The sequence below is a fragment of the Colius striatus genome, chromosome 1 (genome assembly GCF_028858725.1).
Source record: "Colius striatus isolate bColStr4 chromosome 1, bColStr4.1.hap1, whole genome shotgun sequence".
NCBI classification, from domain to species: domain Eukaryota; kingdom Metazoa; phylum Chordata; class Aves; order Coliiformes; family Coliidae; genus Colius; species Colius striatus.
In genome coordinates, this window is record NC_084759.1 from 92,209,501 (window position 1) to 92,226,571 (window position 17,071).

Below are 17,071 nucleotides of genomic sequence, written 5' to 3' on the forward strand. Positions count from 1 at the left end.
TTTGATAAGAGATTTGTAATACAAACTTACATAGCTGGGACATGGACTGATCATGTCTGTGTTTGATTTCTCTCTGTTATTTATATGTTGTAATTCTCATGGGCATCGCTTTTCACTAAATAAAAATTTAAAGAGGCAGTTTTTTGCTGTACACAATCTCTTTTTCCACAGCAGTACTCTTCTGTCAGAAAATTATTTGGCTAATAGGACTACTAATGAAGCTCTTGCCTATTGTCCAGAAATCCATTCATCTAACAGATTATTAATGGAAACGCCTTCACTTTAGGGCAGGTTGAAGGTAGGAGGTAATTTGATTTGGTTTGCTTCATTTGAAAATATTTTCAGAAATATGTTTATCAATACATTTTCTGAATTTATTTTGTATTCACCATAGACTCCTGAAACTAAAACTGAGTAAATAATTCAATCTGTCATATTGATTCATAGAATTCCTACTTATCTCTTCAAATTTCTCAGATTTTTGCCTTTAAATTGTTTTTCCTTGTCTGGAACCTCAGCAGCAATTAAGTAAAAAACATTTGGGTTTGGAATTTCAAATTCATGACATACTAGTTACATAATTTACCCAGTATTGTTTCTCTTTGAGAGCTGCATCAGGTAATCAACAAATTCTTTACCAACTCCAAGAAATATAGTAAAATACTGCATTCAAAATTCATTTTCATGAAATATTTAAATACTTTCATTTTAAACATGTTTATCTTTATCCTAAAACAATGTGTCTCTCAGGAGTTTTGCAACAGATGAAAATGAGTAGGTGTTGTGGTTTTGCCCAGCCAACAATGAAGCATCACAACAGTCTCTTGCTCACTGCCTCCCATCCACCCCCACCCTCCTTAGGGTGATGGAAACCCCAGTGAGATGGAAGGGAAAAAAAGATAACCAAGGTTGTTGTGGATCAAGACAAGGGCAGGGAGGTCTCACTGCCAAGTATGATTCCAGGCAAAACAGACTTCAGTACTCAACTTACAGAGGAAAGTAAGGAAAGTTTATTCTACTACCTACAAGAAACAGAACAGAAAAAAAAAACCCAAACAAAAAAAGCAGGATGATAAGAAAAATACAACCAGCACTTTAAATTCTCCCTCCCCTGTCCCTCCTTTCTTCCCAGGCTCAGCTCACTGCCCCTGATATCTCTACCTCCTCCCTCTTCAATGGCTCAGGGGGGCAGGGAATAGGGGATGTGGTCAGTCTCTCATAGATGGTTTCTGCTGCTCCTCTCTTCTCAGATGAGGATGACTACTTGCATTCTTCCCCTGTTCCAATACAGGGTCCCTCACATGGGACACAGTCCTTAATGAACTTCTCTAGTGTGGGTTCTTCAGCTACAGCTTCTGTAAATACAGGGTCCCTCACATGGGACACGGCTTCTTCTGGGCATAGTCACTACCCCTGGCACAGGGCCTTTTACGAACGGCAAACAAATTTCTGCGTCACCACTCCTCTACACAGGACGCAGTAGAGTGTGCTGCAGCACACCTCCTCCTCCTCTCTTCCCTTGCTGACCTTGGAGTCTGCATGGTCACTTCTCTCTCCTCCAACTCCTTGCACCACCACCAAGAGCCAAAAAAGAAGGAAAAAAAACCCCAGCAAGCAGGAATAGGAAGAACCCACATCTTCGAGCTGCTGCTTTTTTAAAAAGTGATCATGGAGAACTAATAGGCTCAGCCCCAGAAGATCTGGCTCAGAGCTGGGGAGAGTATCAAGCAATTTTTTCGTTCCACCAGCAGCACTACAGGCTTGGTGAAGAGTGGCTGGAAAGCTGCCAGGAAGAGAGGGACCTGAGAGTGTTGGTTGACAGTGGCTGAACATGAGCCAGCAGTGTGCCCAGGTGGCCAAAAAGGCCAATGGCATCCTGGCCTATATCAGGAACAGTGTTGTCAGCAGGAGCAGGGAGGTGATCATTCACCTGTACTCGGCTTTGGTGAGGCTGCACCTCAAATACTGTGTCCAGTTTTGAGCCCCTCTCTACAAGAAGAATTTGAGGTGCTGGAGAGGATCCAGAGGCAGGCTACCAAGCTAGTAAAGGATTTGGAGCATGTCTCATATGAGGAATGGCTGAGGCATCTGGGGCTGTTTAGCCTGGAGAAGGCTCAGTGGAGACCTTACGGCTCTCTACAACTACCTGAAAGGAAGTTGTAGCGAGGCAGGGGTTGGTCTGTTCTCCCTAGTAACAAGCAATAGAACAAGAGGAAACGGCCTCAAGTTGTGCCAGGGAAGATTCAGGTTGGATATGAGCAGAAATTTCTTTAGTGAAAGGGTTTTATGGCATTGGAACGGGTTGCCCAGGGAGGTGGTAGAGTCACTGTCCCTGGAGGTGTTTAAGGTATCGGTGGATGTTGCACTTGGGGAAATGGCCTAGTGGTTGATACAGCTGGGAAAAAGGCTGGACTCAATGATCTTAAAGGTCTTTTCCAGCTGAAATGATTCTGATTCTACGATTCTTACAGGAGCCATCTTTAGAGCCCCTTCCCCGTTACCAGAAATGGCTCCACACAAAACCATGACAGTAGGTCACAAACATGAAATTCATTTTCAAAATGAGTGGATATTGGTAAAAAATACTTGTCATTAATTATATGTCCATTTTTTTTTTTTTTTTAAATAACATGCATTCATAAAAATAGCCTACTTATTTTTGTGTTAACCCATTTCTTTCACCCTTTGAGACATACAGTTTATTTTCTGGACTTGGGCATGTGATGATTTTCACCTGCTGGAAAAGTCACAGTTTTACCAAGGAACCATGTGCTTACACTGAAGTATTTGAGTAGTCCTATTGATTTAAAAATCTTATCTAGATTCTAGAAACCATTTGAATTCTATAGATATGCTACTTCAGAAAAAAATGTCACTTCTCAGAGAGGGAAGACTAAAGAGAAGAATTTTAGCAACACACTCATTGAGTACTGAAAGCCTGCTAAATTTGAGAATAAACTAACCAATAGATATGAATTACGTATCGTGTGAGAGCTGGTCTCCCTTGAATGTAAGCAATGTGTTTGCATGGGCTTTCTTTGCCTGAGCAAAACTGGATTTGAAGAAGTGAATTTGGTTTTGAGGTAGAAAAATATCATTTGTCATTGACAGAAGTGTATTCTTATTGTGACTGACCAGCATGAGAGGACAGGCTGAATTTGGCTTAAATGTTAAATTATAATTGTAATTCTTTTCTTTTCAATATATATTCTTTTCAATTGTAATGTACTTTCCTAGTATCACAACTCTTATCCTCATTCATGATGTTATTTTTATCCAAAGTTGTTCAAACTGCATCAAAGGGCCATAGTTCTCTCTTCTAGAAGCTGTACAAGAAAAACAGATAATGTTCATCTTGTCTTATTAGAGCACTAGTGTGAACATCTCTACAACTGAGAAAGACATTGCAGGTTCCTGAATGATCAGTGTAAAGAAGAGGTTTTTGAAGGCACAGTTCATCTCATTAGATGAACAGCACTCTGTAAGTGTCTTTCTTTCCACTGAGGAAGTCTGTGATGTCGAGTTTGGCATAGATACTTGCAAGATGAATCCCACTATGATGACAGACACTTTCCCAAACTGACCAGTTTGAGAATGTTCCAGTGAAGGAGCCAAGTTTTGTAGAAGGACAGTCTGCCAGGGTGGAGACACGGTGAGACATGTTGATATGCTGACAGTCACATCACTGACAAAGTCCAGGACATGTCTGTTGCAGAGCACACTCTCAAATTCTCACTGTATTTAGTTATCTCTGGATCACTGTATCATTAGATGTTATCATCTGCTGCATGTTTTCCATCCTCTTTCTCAAAAGTAACTTGAACCTGTGTTAGTGTTTGGCTATGATCAGCAATCTGACTTTCAATAGAGCTCAAAACACAATACAGTGTCACATGGCATCTCCCAGTGGATTGTGGTATAGTCTATGTTGTATTCTTCTCACCACAGCTGAGTTACTAGAAAAATGCCATTTGGAGACTACAGATAGCAATAGCTCTTAAACATACTAAGAACTTCAGTAAGTCTTAGAATAATTTATACTACAAGGTTATTTAAAGTTTAATTACAAATTAAAACATAGAGAGCCATTTAATTTACTTTCTACCACACCGCTATTTCCATCTATAAGCTAAAATAGAGGGAAAAAAATGTTTCTGCTCAGTTCCATACATATTTTTTTTAATGGATGTGAATTTTGGTTTTCTAGTAATTCATAAAGGTTTATTCTAATAGGATTCAAAAGTTTCTGTTACTCTGCTCAAGCTTCACCTAACTTACTAGAGCCTCCTTATTCTAGAGAGGGGAATAGTGTTGGGACTGGTGCTGTTTAACATCTCTGTTGGTGAAATGAACAGTGGGACTGAGTGCATACTCAGCAGTTTGCCAACATCACCAAATTGTGTGATGCAGTCAACATGCTGGAAGGAGGGGATGTCCAGAGGGACCTGGACAGTGGGCCCATGTGAACTTCATGATGTTCAACAAGGCCAAGTGCAAATATAGGTTGGGTAGAGAATAAATTTAAAGTGGACTGAAGGAGAAGGACTTGAGGGTGTTAGTTGATGAGCAACTCAACATCACCTGACAAGCCTTAGAGTAGCCTTCCATTCCAGTACCTAAAGCAACCAACAAGAAAGCTGGAGAGGGAAATTTTGCATTGGCATGTAGTGATAGGAAAAGAGGTAATGTCTTTAAGCTGAAAGAGAATCGATTTAGATTACCTATAAGGAGGAAATTCTTCATTATGAGGATGATGACACAGTGGACCAAGTTGCCCAAAAACATTGTGGATGACCCATGCCAGGAAGTGTTCAAAGCCAGACTGAATGGGGCTTTGGGCAACCTGATGTAGTGGAAAATGTCCCTGCCCATAGCAGGGGAATCAGCACTAGATGATCTATTCTAACCCAAACCACTCTATGATTCTATGACATCACATTAATCTACAAACTGTATCTTCTGTTTTGTCCAGTTTTGACCAATGGACCTTTTTAATAATACCTACAACCAGATAGCATGCTTCAGAGAAAGATGTAGAGAACCCCTATGGAGAAAGAATTGGAATAATTTGTCCCTAAGGGAAGTGTACTCCAAAATTCTGAAACATGATGCTATGCATTCCTTGAATATGCACAGCAGCATGCCCTTCCCTACCAAAATTCTCTTCTGTAAATACACATCATTATATGTGTGTGTATATAATGTACATTTGAAGAGCTATAAAGCATACACACACTTAATATGACATCTGAATAATCTTGATATATTTCTAAATGCCTTCAATTTTTTAAGATGTCCTGAGAGAATCTCTTATGCATATATAGTACAGATTTAGTTTGCTTATTTACAGTTTTTTAGGTTATTTTGTCAGTGAAGAGCCAGCATATTTATCTCAGTTATTTGCTTCAGTAAATTGATTAAAGGTAGTTGGAGGATGAAGAAATACATTGCCTAAAATATCCTTGGGAATGTGGCTTTGTTACCAGAAATATTTTGACACAGAGGAAGATAAAAAGAAGAGCTTATGGTTTAGGACCATTAGAGATAAATTGTGAAGAATAAAAAATCAGCTTTGGAGGAAAGGGAAATATTTAGCTGTGAGGCATTGCTATGGCAATAAGGAATCCATGTGGACGATTATGTGAGAGGAAGGGAAGGATAAGCAGGGATAAAGCTGTATTTGAGGAAAAATGTAATCTTTTTTTACATGTTTTTACGCAGCTCTTATTTTAAAAGTTTGTTGGAAAAAGATACCAAGCTTTATAAACTAGCCTCTGTTTTTTAAAAACTAAGTGAGAGTTTCAGTGTTTATTTTGACACTGTCACTCATCAGGATACTCTTGGTAGACAACTGTTTAGGAGACCTCAAAGTGAGGAAGGAGTCTCTGAGACAGGCTTCTTGAGGTCTGTGGTATTTAAATCCAAATCTGAATGTTTTCTATTTTTCTATTTTCTCTTTGTCTATTTTGGGTGCACGTTGTGTCCTCCTACCTGGGAAGCAGGAGGAAGGTAGGATTGCCAGTACAAGCCTCACCAGCTTAAATTACCAAGCCCTCCTGTCTTGGGGGCACAGGCACCCCGGGAGCTCAGGTACCTTGTGGGGAGGCACATGCCACACCCCAGCTCCTGGGTGGACTAAGTGTATGCTCCCTCTGTCATCAGATAAATTCAAAGTTGGAGATTCTGATGGGAAGGAGAACTACAGCTGTAAAGAAAATCACTTAGGTGACTTGGGAGGCTGGCATGATTTAATTAGGGATGGGAAATGAAGTTGGAGGAGGAAAAGGTTGCTGTTGGGGTCAGGGAACATGTGAGAACCTGAAGAGGTTGAAGCAGGAAGAGGGAATGAAGAGGTGAAGGGGACAGGAGCGTGTTGCATTGAGGGGAAAAGAGGGAAATGTGGAGAGGGGCAGGAAATGAAGAAGGAAGGGTCACGTGGAAGGCTTGGGAGATTATGCAAGAAAGGTGGTGGCACAATGTAATTGTAATATTGACTTCTTAATATTCTGCTACTCATTTGATTTGGGACTCGTATGGATGAACAAAACATATAAAAGGATATCACAGAATCACAGAATCTTAAGGACTGGAAGGAACCTTTAGAGATCATATAGTCCACCCCCCTGCCAGAGCAGGACCACCTAGCGTAGGTCACACAGGAACGCATCCAGGTGGGTTTTGAATGTCTCCAGAGAAGGAGACTCCACAACCCATCTGGGCAGCCCATTCCAGTGCTCCCTCACCCTGACAGTAAAGAAGTTTTTCCTTATGTTGCTTTGGAACCTCTTATGCTACACTTGTACCTGTTACCCTTTGTCCTATCATTGGACATCATTGAGAACAGCCTGGCTCTATCCTCCTGGCATCAGCCTATTTCAGGTGTTGCAGACTAGGGCAGATATGTTCAAGTGCACATGTCTGCAAATACAATGCCCATGGACCTGAATGCCCATGGACCTGCAGTTCTGTAGGGCTAGTAGAGAGCTTCTGTGTTTGGAAGCAACAAGCAAATGGCCACAAAAAAAGACTGTCTAAAAGTAACGTCCTTATGGGTGCCTTGCAAGATGCCAGATAAATCTGAAGCTATTTTTATTCTCTTGAACACAGAAATAGGCTTGTCCTAATATTCTATTCTGGTTATTCATCATTTCTTCCCTTTGACAAAATTAATCGTTACCTAATATCCAAACAGTTAAACAAGACATACTTCATCACTAACCCATATCAGAGCCTAAAAAGCCTCATGTCTCACACAAGACCTTTCTAAGGGTTCTTCCTGTAATCAGACCCTGTTCGTAACTCCAAGCTGTATCTCCACAGCCTTGTTAATTTTTAAGTCTGTTTGTTTTGATTCAGCAAGCCTTAGAACAGAAAGGGCTGCATCCTGACATATTGTCATATCCAAGCATCAACAGCTCTGGCATGTGAAAAGGTCATGCCACCAAGCATTATAACTTCAGAATAGCAATTGTAGTAATTCATTTAAATAAGGATTTTTTTTGTTTTTACTATCCAGTAGTAATAAATGCAATCTGTGCAGGAGGAAAGACTGGGAAGGCCTCAGAACAGGTACTGTGCCAATGTCATCTGAAAATATCCAGAGAAGTTCAGATGGAATAAATGAGTTGTTCTGATAAGAAGTGGCAAGCTTTCATACATAAAAAGAGGGACAGTGGGGCTGTTTCAGAAGGCAGCCCTGGAGTGCAAGAGCTTAGAGAAGGGACTCTTTACTGCCACCTCATATGTTCTGAAAGGTGCAGACAGATTTATTCAGAAGAGAGCAGTTCTGTGTGCTTGTCCAGGGCTTTTCAGCTTCTCCCAAGCAGAGAAAGAAACAGAACTGAAAGATACACCCATGGGCTTTGATTCTTCCTACTTACAAATGCCCAGATGCTGTTCTTTGGTAGAAAAGTCATTTGGGAAGGAAAGGACAGGCTACTGAGGACACCAAAGAGACATTGTGTTTCAAAAATGCCATTTTATGAGAGGTTTGGAGTAAAACACTCTTTAAGACTTTTTCATCCCATTTCCAGAAAATTTTCATTCCAAAATATAAAAATACTTGGGATTCAAGCCTATTTTTTTGCTAACAAGAGAGTACATTTTTCAACATTACATTTTTTCAAATTGTGAATGATTAATGAAGTTGATAATTACTTCCAAACTGTTCTGGGTACAAAAAACCCTCAAATCTAGCTGGGTTTATAGTCAGTTTAATTATACTTTCAGTTCAGTGCAGTTTAACTATACACTCGGCACGTGCATGGGCTGTAAGCTCTTTGGTGCAGAGCTTTTGTACAGCTCTTGGTTTAATTGAGCCCTCATTTTGATAGGTCCTTACTGTTGTACAAAACGGTATAGGATTTATTTCTGAGCATTGGTTCTTTATTGACCTTGTATCTGAATGTTTATTACTTACATTGCCTTTATGTATTGTGAATATTTCAATTATGGTTCAAGTTGTCATGTGAGCAGTAAAACAAATGGAACTAGCCTTCATTCAGTTTTGCATCTTCTTGTGTCTACAGCCCCACTCTCCAGTCCCAGTTCCTCTCTGCTAGGCTCTCTTTGAAGTCCATCTCCATATTTAAGAAAATTCTCTAACACAGGATGGAAGGTGAAATAATTTCTCATATTTTTGGCCATCTGGTCAAATATGGACAAGCTGGATGAGGGAAAATCCTATATAATCAGACTAATCAGCTCACTGAAGAATGATCTTTTTTTTTGTCTTGTCTGGTTTTAGTTCCAGCTATGATAACTTCCTATCCAAATACCACCTTGGCAACACAAGGTCAGAAGAAGGAGATGAGCTGCACAGCACACGGAGAGAAACCCATCATAGTCCGCTGGGAAAAAGAAGACCGGATTATTAACCCTGAAATGTCCCGTTACCTTGTTTCCACCAAGGAAGTTGGAGATGAAGTGATCTCTACTCTGCAGGTAAGAAAAGAAAGTGACTCAAGACTCATTTAAGATGTGTGAGATTATTGCTTGATTTGGTTTTTAGGGATGCACAACTACCTCTGTCCTGCAATGTCAGAAAACCCACCACTCACTCCATCCATGGTGCAGCCCCAGAGAGCCCTTCCTGAGGTGGCACAATGCAGTTTGCTGATAAGCACAGTGAATGTCTGACCCATAGCCCTGCTGTGTGTCAGATTACCTTCACCAAAATCATAAAGTTGTTTTGAGATAAAAATACAGTCGTTTCAAAGTACTTTTTCTCCCTCCCTTTCACATTGTGGGGCTTGTGAGACCATGTAAAAAATCAGATTAATCATTGGATGAGTTGGAAAGTAAAGGCAAATGTAGATATGTAAGTAATCATCTCACTTTTTACAAAATGATACCTCCTGCTGCCAGTAGTATTTGGCACTTTCTCTACAGAGTAGCTGATGTAATCAAGCCACCTAGGAAACCATGATAGTCTGCATCTTCACTTCTGCCTTTGTGACAGGCAGCTGTCGAATGGTGGGGTAACTACGCATCTTGACTTGCCTGACAAATCAGTATGTGGGACTTGGGGACTCTGTTAATTCCTAAAATGACTGACCTAGGTTAGAACAAAAGGCTACATGAGTGGCACTCTTGTTTTGAGGACTTAAGTTTCCCCAAGATGTCACGGAAGCACAGGAAACCCCTGCTTTTATGGTGTCACCTACAACAGATGGGACTATGATGTTGCCTTCAAAATATCAGGGTACAACTTTTTCCACTCCAATTAAAATTTTATCAACAATAGCAATATGTCAGTCATTCTTTTATGTTTTGATTTTCTGTTTTTGAATCACATTCTTAATATTTTTACCAGTCTCAAGGAAATAATTCTCCTCTGTCCGGTGACTGTCTCCATTCTAATTTAATTCTTAAGGTATATGTATTTCCTTAGTAGCCAAAAATAGTGTTGGATGGTATCTAGTAAAAATCTGGTATTGCTCTGTGAGGGAGCTTTGTCATTGATTTCTATCAGGAAGAATAAATTCCATGTGTGACTTTGTTCACAGTAGTGTGTTTCTATTATGAATCATATTTAATTATAGATCTCTTGACTTCTCTGCCCTCATTTTTTTATTGACTTTGATAAGATAATGCCTGAATGAACAACAATATATCTTTTTGGAAGGCTGGAGACCTGCTTGGAGAATTCTTTTCTGAAGCAGTTGTGTACAGGAGCGGCATTCTACATCCATATGCATGTTACATACAGAACCTTTGATTTCTGAGAGATAAAATACCCCCAAAATAGAAAATATTTGGATTAAGATTGACTCTGAAGCTTTTAACTCAATGTGTTTGCATGTATGCATGATGATGTGATCTTTAGTTGTATACTCAGCTTTTATTTTTTCTGCAGGACCCCTGCCTCAGTCAGGCATGACTTGGATTTTCTCTGGAGTTGAATTAGGGTTGAGTAATGAAACACACTGTGTGATGCAAGGCTGATCATTGAAACCAAACTTTTCACAGGTGGCCAATAATTGTGTGTTCTTTGTTTTCTAGGTACTTGCATTGAGCCCTTGGGGTCTGATTTGCAGAAGTACTAAGCACTCATAGCTGCAGCTTAACTCAATGGAAGCTGTTATGAACACATGAAATGCTATTTATTGCTTAAGGACTCTGAGGGAGGAAAAGAAGGCCCTAGATGTATCAAATTGGGCTTTGAAAAAATTTGTTTTCCTATCTTAAAGCTCAGCCACACGTGCAACTTAACACAGCTTGACAAGTTACCACATCTTAGATGGTAACTCTCCAATATCCTTGCAGCAAGTAGGAAATTAGTCCATTTATCTTAACCAGTGGTGAATGAGAGTTGTGCTCATATTACCTTGGCTTTGCAAAGGAATAAAGAGCATGTGGAGTTACCATGTCTTAGCTAATATGTGGCAACTTGTCAAGCGACAACAAACATTATCATATATCTGGTTCCTTAATTCCCCATACGAAATGGTGGCAATACTCTTCATGATGTCAGAGTTCATGAAAATAAATTCGCTCATGTTTCTGAAATGGGTATTGCATAAGTGAATGCCACAGAAAAGGCTGCAAGAAAATGAATTAGGTCTGTCTTCAGGGCACAGTTTGAACTGTGTGCAGTAAATAAAGTGTGGAGCAGCACACTGAAGAACGAGAAAAAAATAGTATTTGGAATATCTGCTCATTTAAAAAAATCCTTTCTCTGTTATATGTTGAATGAAGCAGTGGTCCTGTAGAAAAATGTCACAATGATCATGTATGTAAAAATTATGTATCACTTTCTATGTTATTAAATATAAAATTTTTTAAAAAGACCACCCAAAAATTCTATTACGAGGCACTGTGTTGAATACTACAGGGTTCACCTCCTATGTTCGAACCTTTATTTCCTCCACACAGACTTCAGCCGCCTGAGTTATTTTCAGAAATAACTGGAAAAATTTGGAGGCAGCGGGAAGCACCATTTTATATGGAAGATTTCAGCCAACTGTTAAATACTTGGCAAACTTATGAGTAATGGGAAACAAGCCTCCTAGTGAGAAGCTACAGGAATAGGTGGTGCTCCAACTCCTGACTACACATGTAGAGCTGATAGCCTGCTTCCTCAGCCCAGGTGTTGCTAGCTTTGATAAGTCTCAGTATTTTGGATGCTTTACTATACATATGTATGTATGTGGATAACATGCAATATCTATTTATAACTGTCAAGTAAAACAGTTTGTACAATTTTTCTTGCACCATACAGAAAAGCTGTTGGTTTATATTCTCTACGTGCTGTTCAATCAATCACTTCTTTTCAAACCACCTATAGATTTTGCCAACTGTGCGTGAAGATTCTGGCTTCTTTTCCTGCCATGCCATCAATTCTTATGGGGAGGATCGTGGAATAATTCAGCTCACTGTGCAAGGTAGGAAGAGGACAACATAAGGAAAAAAACACAGCTATTGTTGTCCAGTAAGTGTATGCCATCCTCAGAAATCTGTTGGGGGAGGGAGGCTCTGAATCCTAATTAAATGTGTTCCTCATTATAAAATAAATGAGGAGCTGCATTAAGACGCTCAGTCTTTAATTTTACAGCATCAGAGATTAAATAAAGGATAAACTCAAGTCTTTCCAAATCTGTACAAATAAACAAGATTTTAAAAAAAAATATACTAGTTGTCAAAGATACTTAAATCTGTCACCTTCAGCAGAGAGGGATTTACTTTGGGAGGGGACAAGAATGCTTTTGTGTTTAAAGAACTAATGTACTTAAAACTCAAGTAAAACAAAAGATCTGACTTGATATCTGGAGTTGTTAAATGTACTGTGGATCTTTAAACAAAATATTTCAAGTTTAATCACTCAAAATAATGTGTAATCAGGTTGCACAATGTAAACTCTAGGAACCTAGTTGCCCAGGGCTGGGTTTCCTCTTCCACGGGGTTTCACAGAAAATCCTGGAGCAACAGAGGTGACAGCATTTGAGATGCAGAGCATGAACAGGATTCAGCCACTGGCCACTGCTTATTTTTGTGTGATGCTTGTTCCTGTGCTTATGCCTTTGAGCATGCACACAACAGATTTCTAGGATTTGCAAATTTCTTTCTTCTTCTCTTGCTTTCAAGTAACAGCAGATTTCAGTGAATTCCCAAGGTAGCCCTGTTGTAAAATTCAGGTGGAGTCTAAGAATGGGTTCTCAGGTACACTACTGTTCATTTATACTGCCATGAAATTTTAAAGGGGCATTAGAATGGATATAAATACTGTTTATATACATCCTTAACTCTAGTAGCAGAAAGAGGCTTTAGTTTAATTTTATATTGTTATCAAAATATTCTGTGAAGGCTTTTAAACATACTCAGTGAAATAGAAATTTTGCTTCCTCTCCCCCCAAATTAAGCAGTTTTAAATTTAGTAATCCTACTTTTACCATCAGCTTTCATGTAAAAACTGTGGAACTATCAGTGAAATTCAGTGTTCAAGGCAAAAATATTTTCTAGCATAAGTAGTCCAATTTAGAATGCTTTTAAGGAAATGTTATTATGTTGCATATAAGAAAGTTAAACAGAAGTCAGTGTTTAACTGAGTACATCAGTGACTCCTAGTAGAAAAATGACTTCTCCTCCCTCTGTTGAGAGTTCTTCAGCAGGTGATTAACTAGCTCAGGGTACTAATGAGTGACCAGAGAAAATGCCATGAGAGCTTACCACCAGTAAGCTATGTCAGTCCACTCTCATTAATGTTATCTCATTAAGACTACTGGCTTTCTTCTAACTAAAACTGTGTATGTGTTTACTCAGAACCCCCTGACCCTCCTGAAATAGAAATCCGAGAGGTGAGAGCACGCAGTATTGCCCTCAGATGGACCATGGGATTTGATGGAAATAGCCCCATCACTGGCTACGATATTGAGTGCAAGAACAAGTCGGGTAAGAAATGATCTTCCTCTGAATTAATCCCCATCGCTCATCATTCATCTCTGAATTTGTATTGTAAAAGATAATTCATAAATTGAAACTGCCTGGTAGAAATTTTTACCATGGTTTATTTAACCTTCCACAGGAAGATTTATCTTCATTTGTGGTCTTTTTTTCTTTCTTTTTTTTTTTTTTTGATATAAGGACATCGAGTTTAGCAATTGCTGCTTTTGTAGGTTTCCAGAGAAACCTACAAGTAAGGGGAACAAATTTTGTTGCAAAACAAACCATTCAAGGTGATAGCTGGTATAATGGTTTTGCTAGCTATTTCTTGGTCTCCATTCTTATCTTTTCTCCATATTTTTTTTCTTTTCATTTTTTTCCCTATAAATAAAAATACCTCACAAATCATCTTTTCCTGTAAAGCTGATCTTGAAAGTTATTTTCTATCCATATATAAGTACATGACATCTTCCCTGAAAGTAAAAAAGGGTAGTTATGAGAATTTCTAGAGAGCTGGGTGATAGTTTTCTGAAGCATCACACAGAGTTCTCAGTAACACACTGGAAATAATCTGAAGGAGAAGACCGATGGCACATACTTGTCAGGCCAATGTAAGCAGATACCTAGTCACCATGTAGTCACATCCATGAACGTCTAATAAGATCAATGAAATTAATAGTTAAAAATCCCAAAAAAACCCAACCTCCTACATCATGAAAGTATTCCTGTTCCTGTACATATTAAGCCATCAAAATATTCCCTGTCTATTGAAATCTAAATATATCCAAGTTGTGTTGGAACTCTGTGATGAAACAGCACACTTAAAATTAGGCACATTGTTAAGCACTGTTCTTGAGTCATAATCTGAGGAGGAACTAGAAAAGAACTATTACAAAGAAATTGAGAAATTATATTGTACTATTTTATCTTGGAGTTTGTTACACTATTTTTAAAGGAATGTAGTCCAATAATAGGAATGTTATATGTCTGTGCTTACTGGTGAAACATTCTGTTTATCAAAGCAACTATAGTACATTTATAGTCTTCTCTTGTTTGTTCCAAGGTGTAAACATGTACTTGTTCATAAAATGCAAAAATTTACCTTTTTTAAAAAAAAAATCATTGTGCTACTTATCTTTATTATTCGTTGTTTACATTATGTATTTCCTTTGTGCTTAGACAAAAATGTTGTGGTTCCTTCATTATTAGATATCTTTTTTTCAAGAGCGTTAAATCATCAGCCATCATTTTTGCATTGACTTTTGGAAATGAAATAGGTGCTGTACAAGTGAGCATGGTGCCTGAAAGATTACAGGTGAAGATACCCCACAGAGGCTGTGGTCAGGAACGGCAGCTTTAGAGATTTAGACTAGGCAAGGGTGTCTTCAAGGGACATGTGTACCTCAAAGTTTCTCACCTTTGTTTTCTTTTTTATTCTTTTCCTTTCCTTCCAACCGCCTACCTGCTCCAGAAAAGATTTTGAAAGTAATTCTTGTCAATATGGTCCCTTTCCACCCTTAAAACATTACGTGTATTTCTGAATCATGGAGATCACATAACTCCATCTAAAAAGACTGAGCTGCTTTTCTTTGATTGAAGCAGTGGTGGAAATGGACTTCAGAAGTCTAATAGATTTAGCTCAATGTTTTCTAGTGATAATGCAGAATGCAGTCAAAGATTAAGTGGTAATCGCTGTGAGCTTGCATTGCAAAATTATGCCTCTGTACAATAGCATGACACCAAATGAAGCATCATCAGACTGGATGAAACACATAGCATAGTCATAAGGGTTAAAAAAATGAAAGAAAGAAAAAAATAGTAGGTGACAGAATTGGTGTTGGAGAAACTATTTCCTTGTGAAGATAAATACCAGAGGTCACGTCCTAAAAGGAGCAGTTATTTTCATCTATGGCAAACAATAGAATGTCACTTTTTAGAATCTGAGGCTCAGTGTTTGGAGGAGCCAGGACTAGGTTTCTGAATTCTTGCACACAATTTTTGACATTAATTAAATCATCAAGAAGATGAAACACCAAAGATGGTTTCTGGAGAACTTGTACATAGTAATTGGGGGGAGTTAGAACAAAGAAGAGCGAAGAAAACTTCTCACAATTTCAAGACATTAAAGAGACAGGAGAAACTTAGGTAAAACATTCACAATCCAGGCAGTAAGCTCAGGGAACATCCTGCCAAGGCCAAAGTAAAGCTGTAAGCTGCACAGATGTGTTTAGTGAGAATTTTCCCCTTATGTTGCTTACCCTGAGGACTTCTAAATGAGATTACAGCAGGATGTGTCCTCCGGGCTTCTCAAGAAGGAAAGCTACAGAACTTTTTTAGTTTCAGAGAATGTGCAGGTGACCACGTCATGTATGGACTTCACTATAAGGTGCTCATGTATCCTATCTACCCCTGCCATGCTGTGAGACAAAAAAGACACTTTTAGCTACCCTCTAGAAGGAATGTGGAGTTGCCTATCACATAGGTAGGTAGCATCTGCAGGGTCCAGTTGCCATGCAGGAGCAATCCAAATAGTGAGAGCTGAGCATTTCAGGCTGTGTCAGTACTTAGATACAATGCACATCTATATTGAAATGTACCTATGGCCCTTCATTGAAATCACTCTGTGTAGTCATCACATTTTTCCACTGGAGATATACAAAAAGGTTTGAAGACAAGAGTACGCATGTGGTCTTTTCTTTGTGCCTCTCACAGAATTACAGAATCCTAGAATGGTTGGGGTTGGAAGGGACCTCTAGAGATCATCCAGCCCAACCCCCTGCTCAAGCAGGTTCACCTAGATCAGGTCACACAGAAATGCATCCAGGTGGCTTTTGGAAATCTCCAGAGAAGGAGACTCCACACCCTGTCTGGTCAGCCTGTGGCAGGGCTCCCTCACCCTCACAAGAAAGGAGTTTTTCAAGTGGAACTTCCTGTGTTCCAGCTGATGCCCATTACCCCTTGTCCTGTCACTGGGCACTACAGAGAAAAGACTCCCCCCATCCTTTTGACAACAACCCTTTAGGTATTTGTAAGCATTGGTAAGATCTCCTCTCAGTGTTCTCCAGGCTAAACAGTCCCAGGACTCTCAGCCTTTTCTCATGAGAGATGCTCCAGTTCCCTCATCATTTTGGTAGCCCTCTGCTGGACACTATCCAGAAGTTCCCTGTCTCTCTTGAACTGGGAAGCCCGAAACTGGACACAGTATTTCAAATGTGACTTTATCAGGGCAGAGTAGAAGGAGAGGATAACTTCCCTTGACCTGCTGGCTACACTCTTAATGAAAACCAGGATGCCCTTGGCCTTCTTGGCTGTGAAAGTGCACTGCTGACTCAGGTTTAATTTGCTGTCCACCAGAACTTTCATGTCCCTCTGCATGGAGCTGTTCTCCAGCAGATCAATCCCCAGCCTATACTGGTATCTCATCTTTTTTATTTTTTATGTCACTGAGGAAAGCTGAAGGGAAAACTGGACATCAGTTATGCTTAGAATGATTTCAGTTGGAAAAGATCTTTAAGATCCTTGAGTCTAACCACTAACCTAACACTGCCAAGCCCACCACTAAAACATGTCCCTTAGCACCTCATCTATACCGCTTTTAAATATCTTCAGGGATGGAGACTATACCACCTCCGTAGGCAGCCTATTCCAGTGTTTGACAACCCTTTCAATGAAAAAGTGCTTCCTTGTCTCC

The 17,071-nt window shown here is 39.4% G+C and overlaps 1 protein-coding gene across 2 annotated transcripts in view; it reads left to right on the plus strand.

Moving 5' to 3' along the window:
- DSCAM (DS cell adhesion molecule) overlaps nucleotides 1-17,071 on the plus strand; it is a 390,325-nt gene that overhangs the window by 266,400 nt on the left and 106,854 nt on the right. For both annotated transcript variants that reach the window (XM_061988625.1, XM_061988624.1), the window contains exons 10-12: nucleotides 8,747-8,943; nucleotides 11,789-11,885; nucleotides 13,261-13,389. In XM_061988625.1, the coding sequence (XP_061844609.1) occupies nucleotides 8,747-8,943; nucleotides 11,789-11,885; nucleotides 13,261-13,389 (423 nt within the window). The remainder of the gene's footprint in view (nucleotides 1-8,746; nucleotides 8,944-11,788; nucleotides 11,886-13,260; nucleotides 13,390-17,071) is intronic.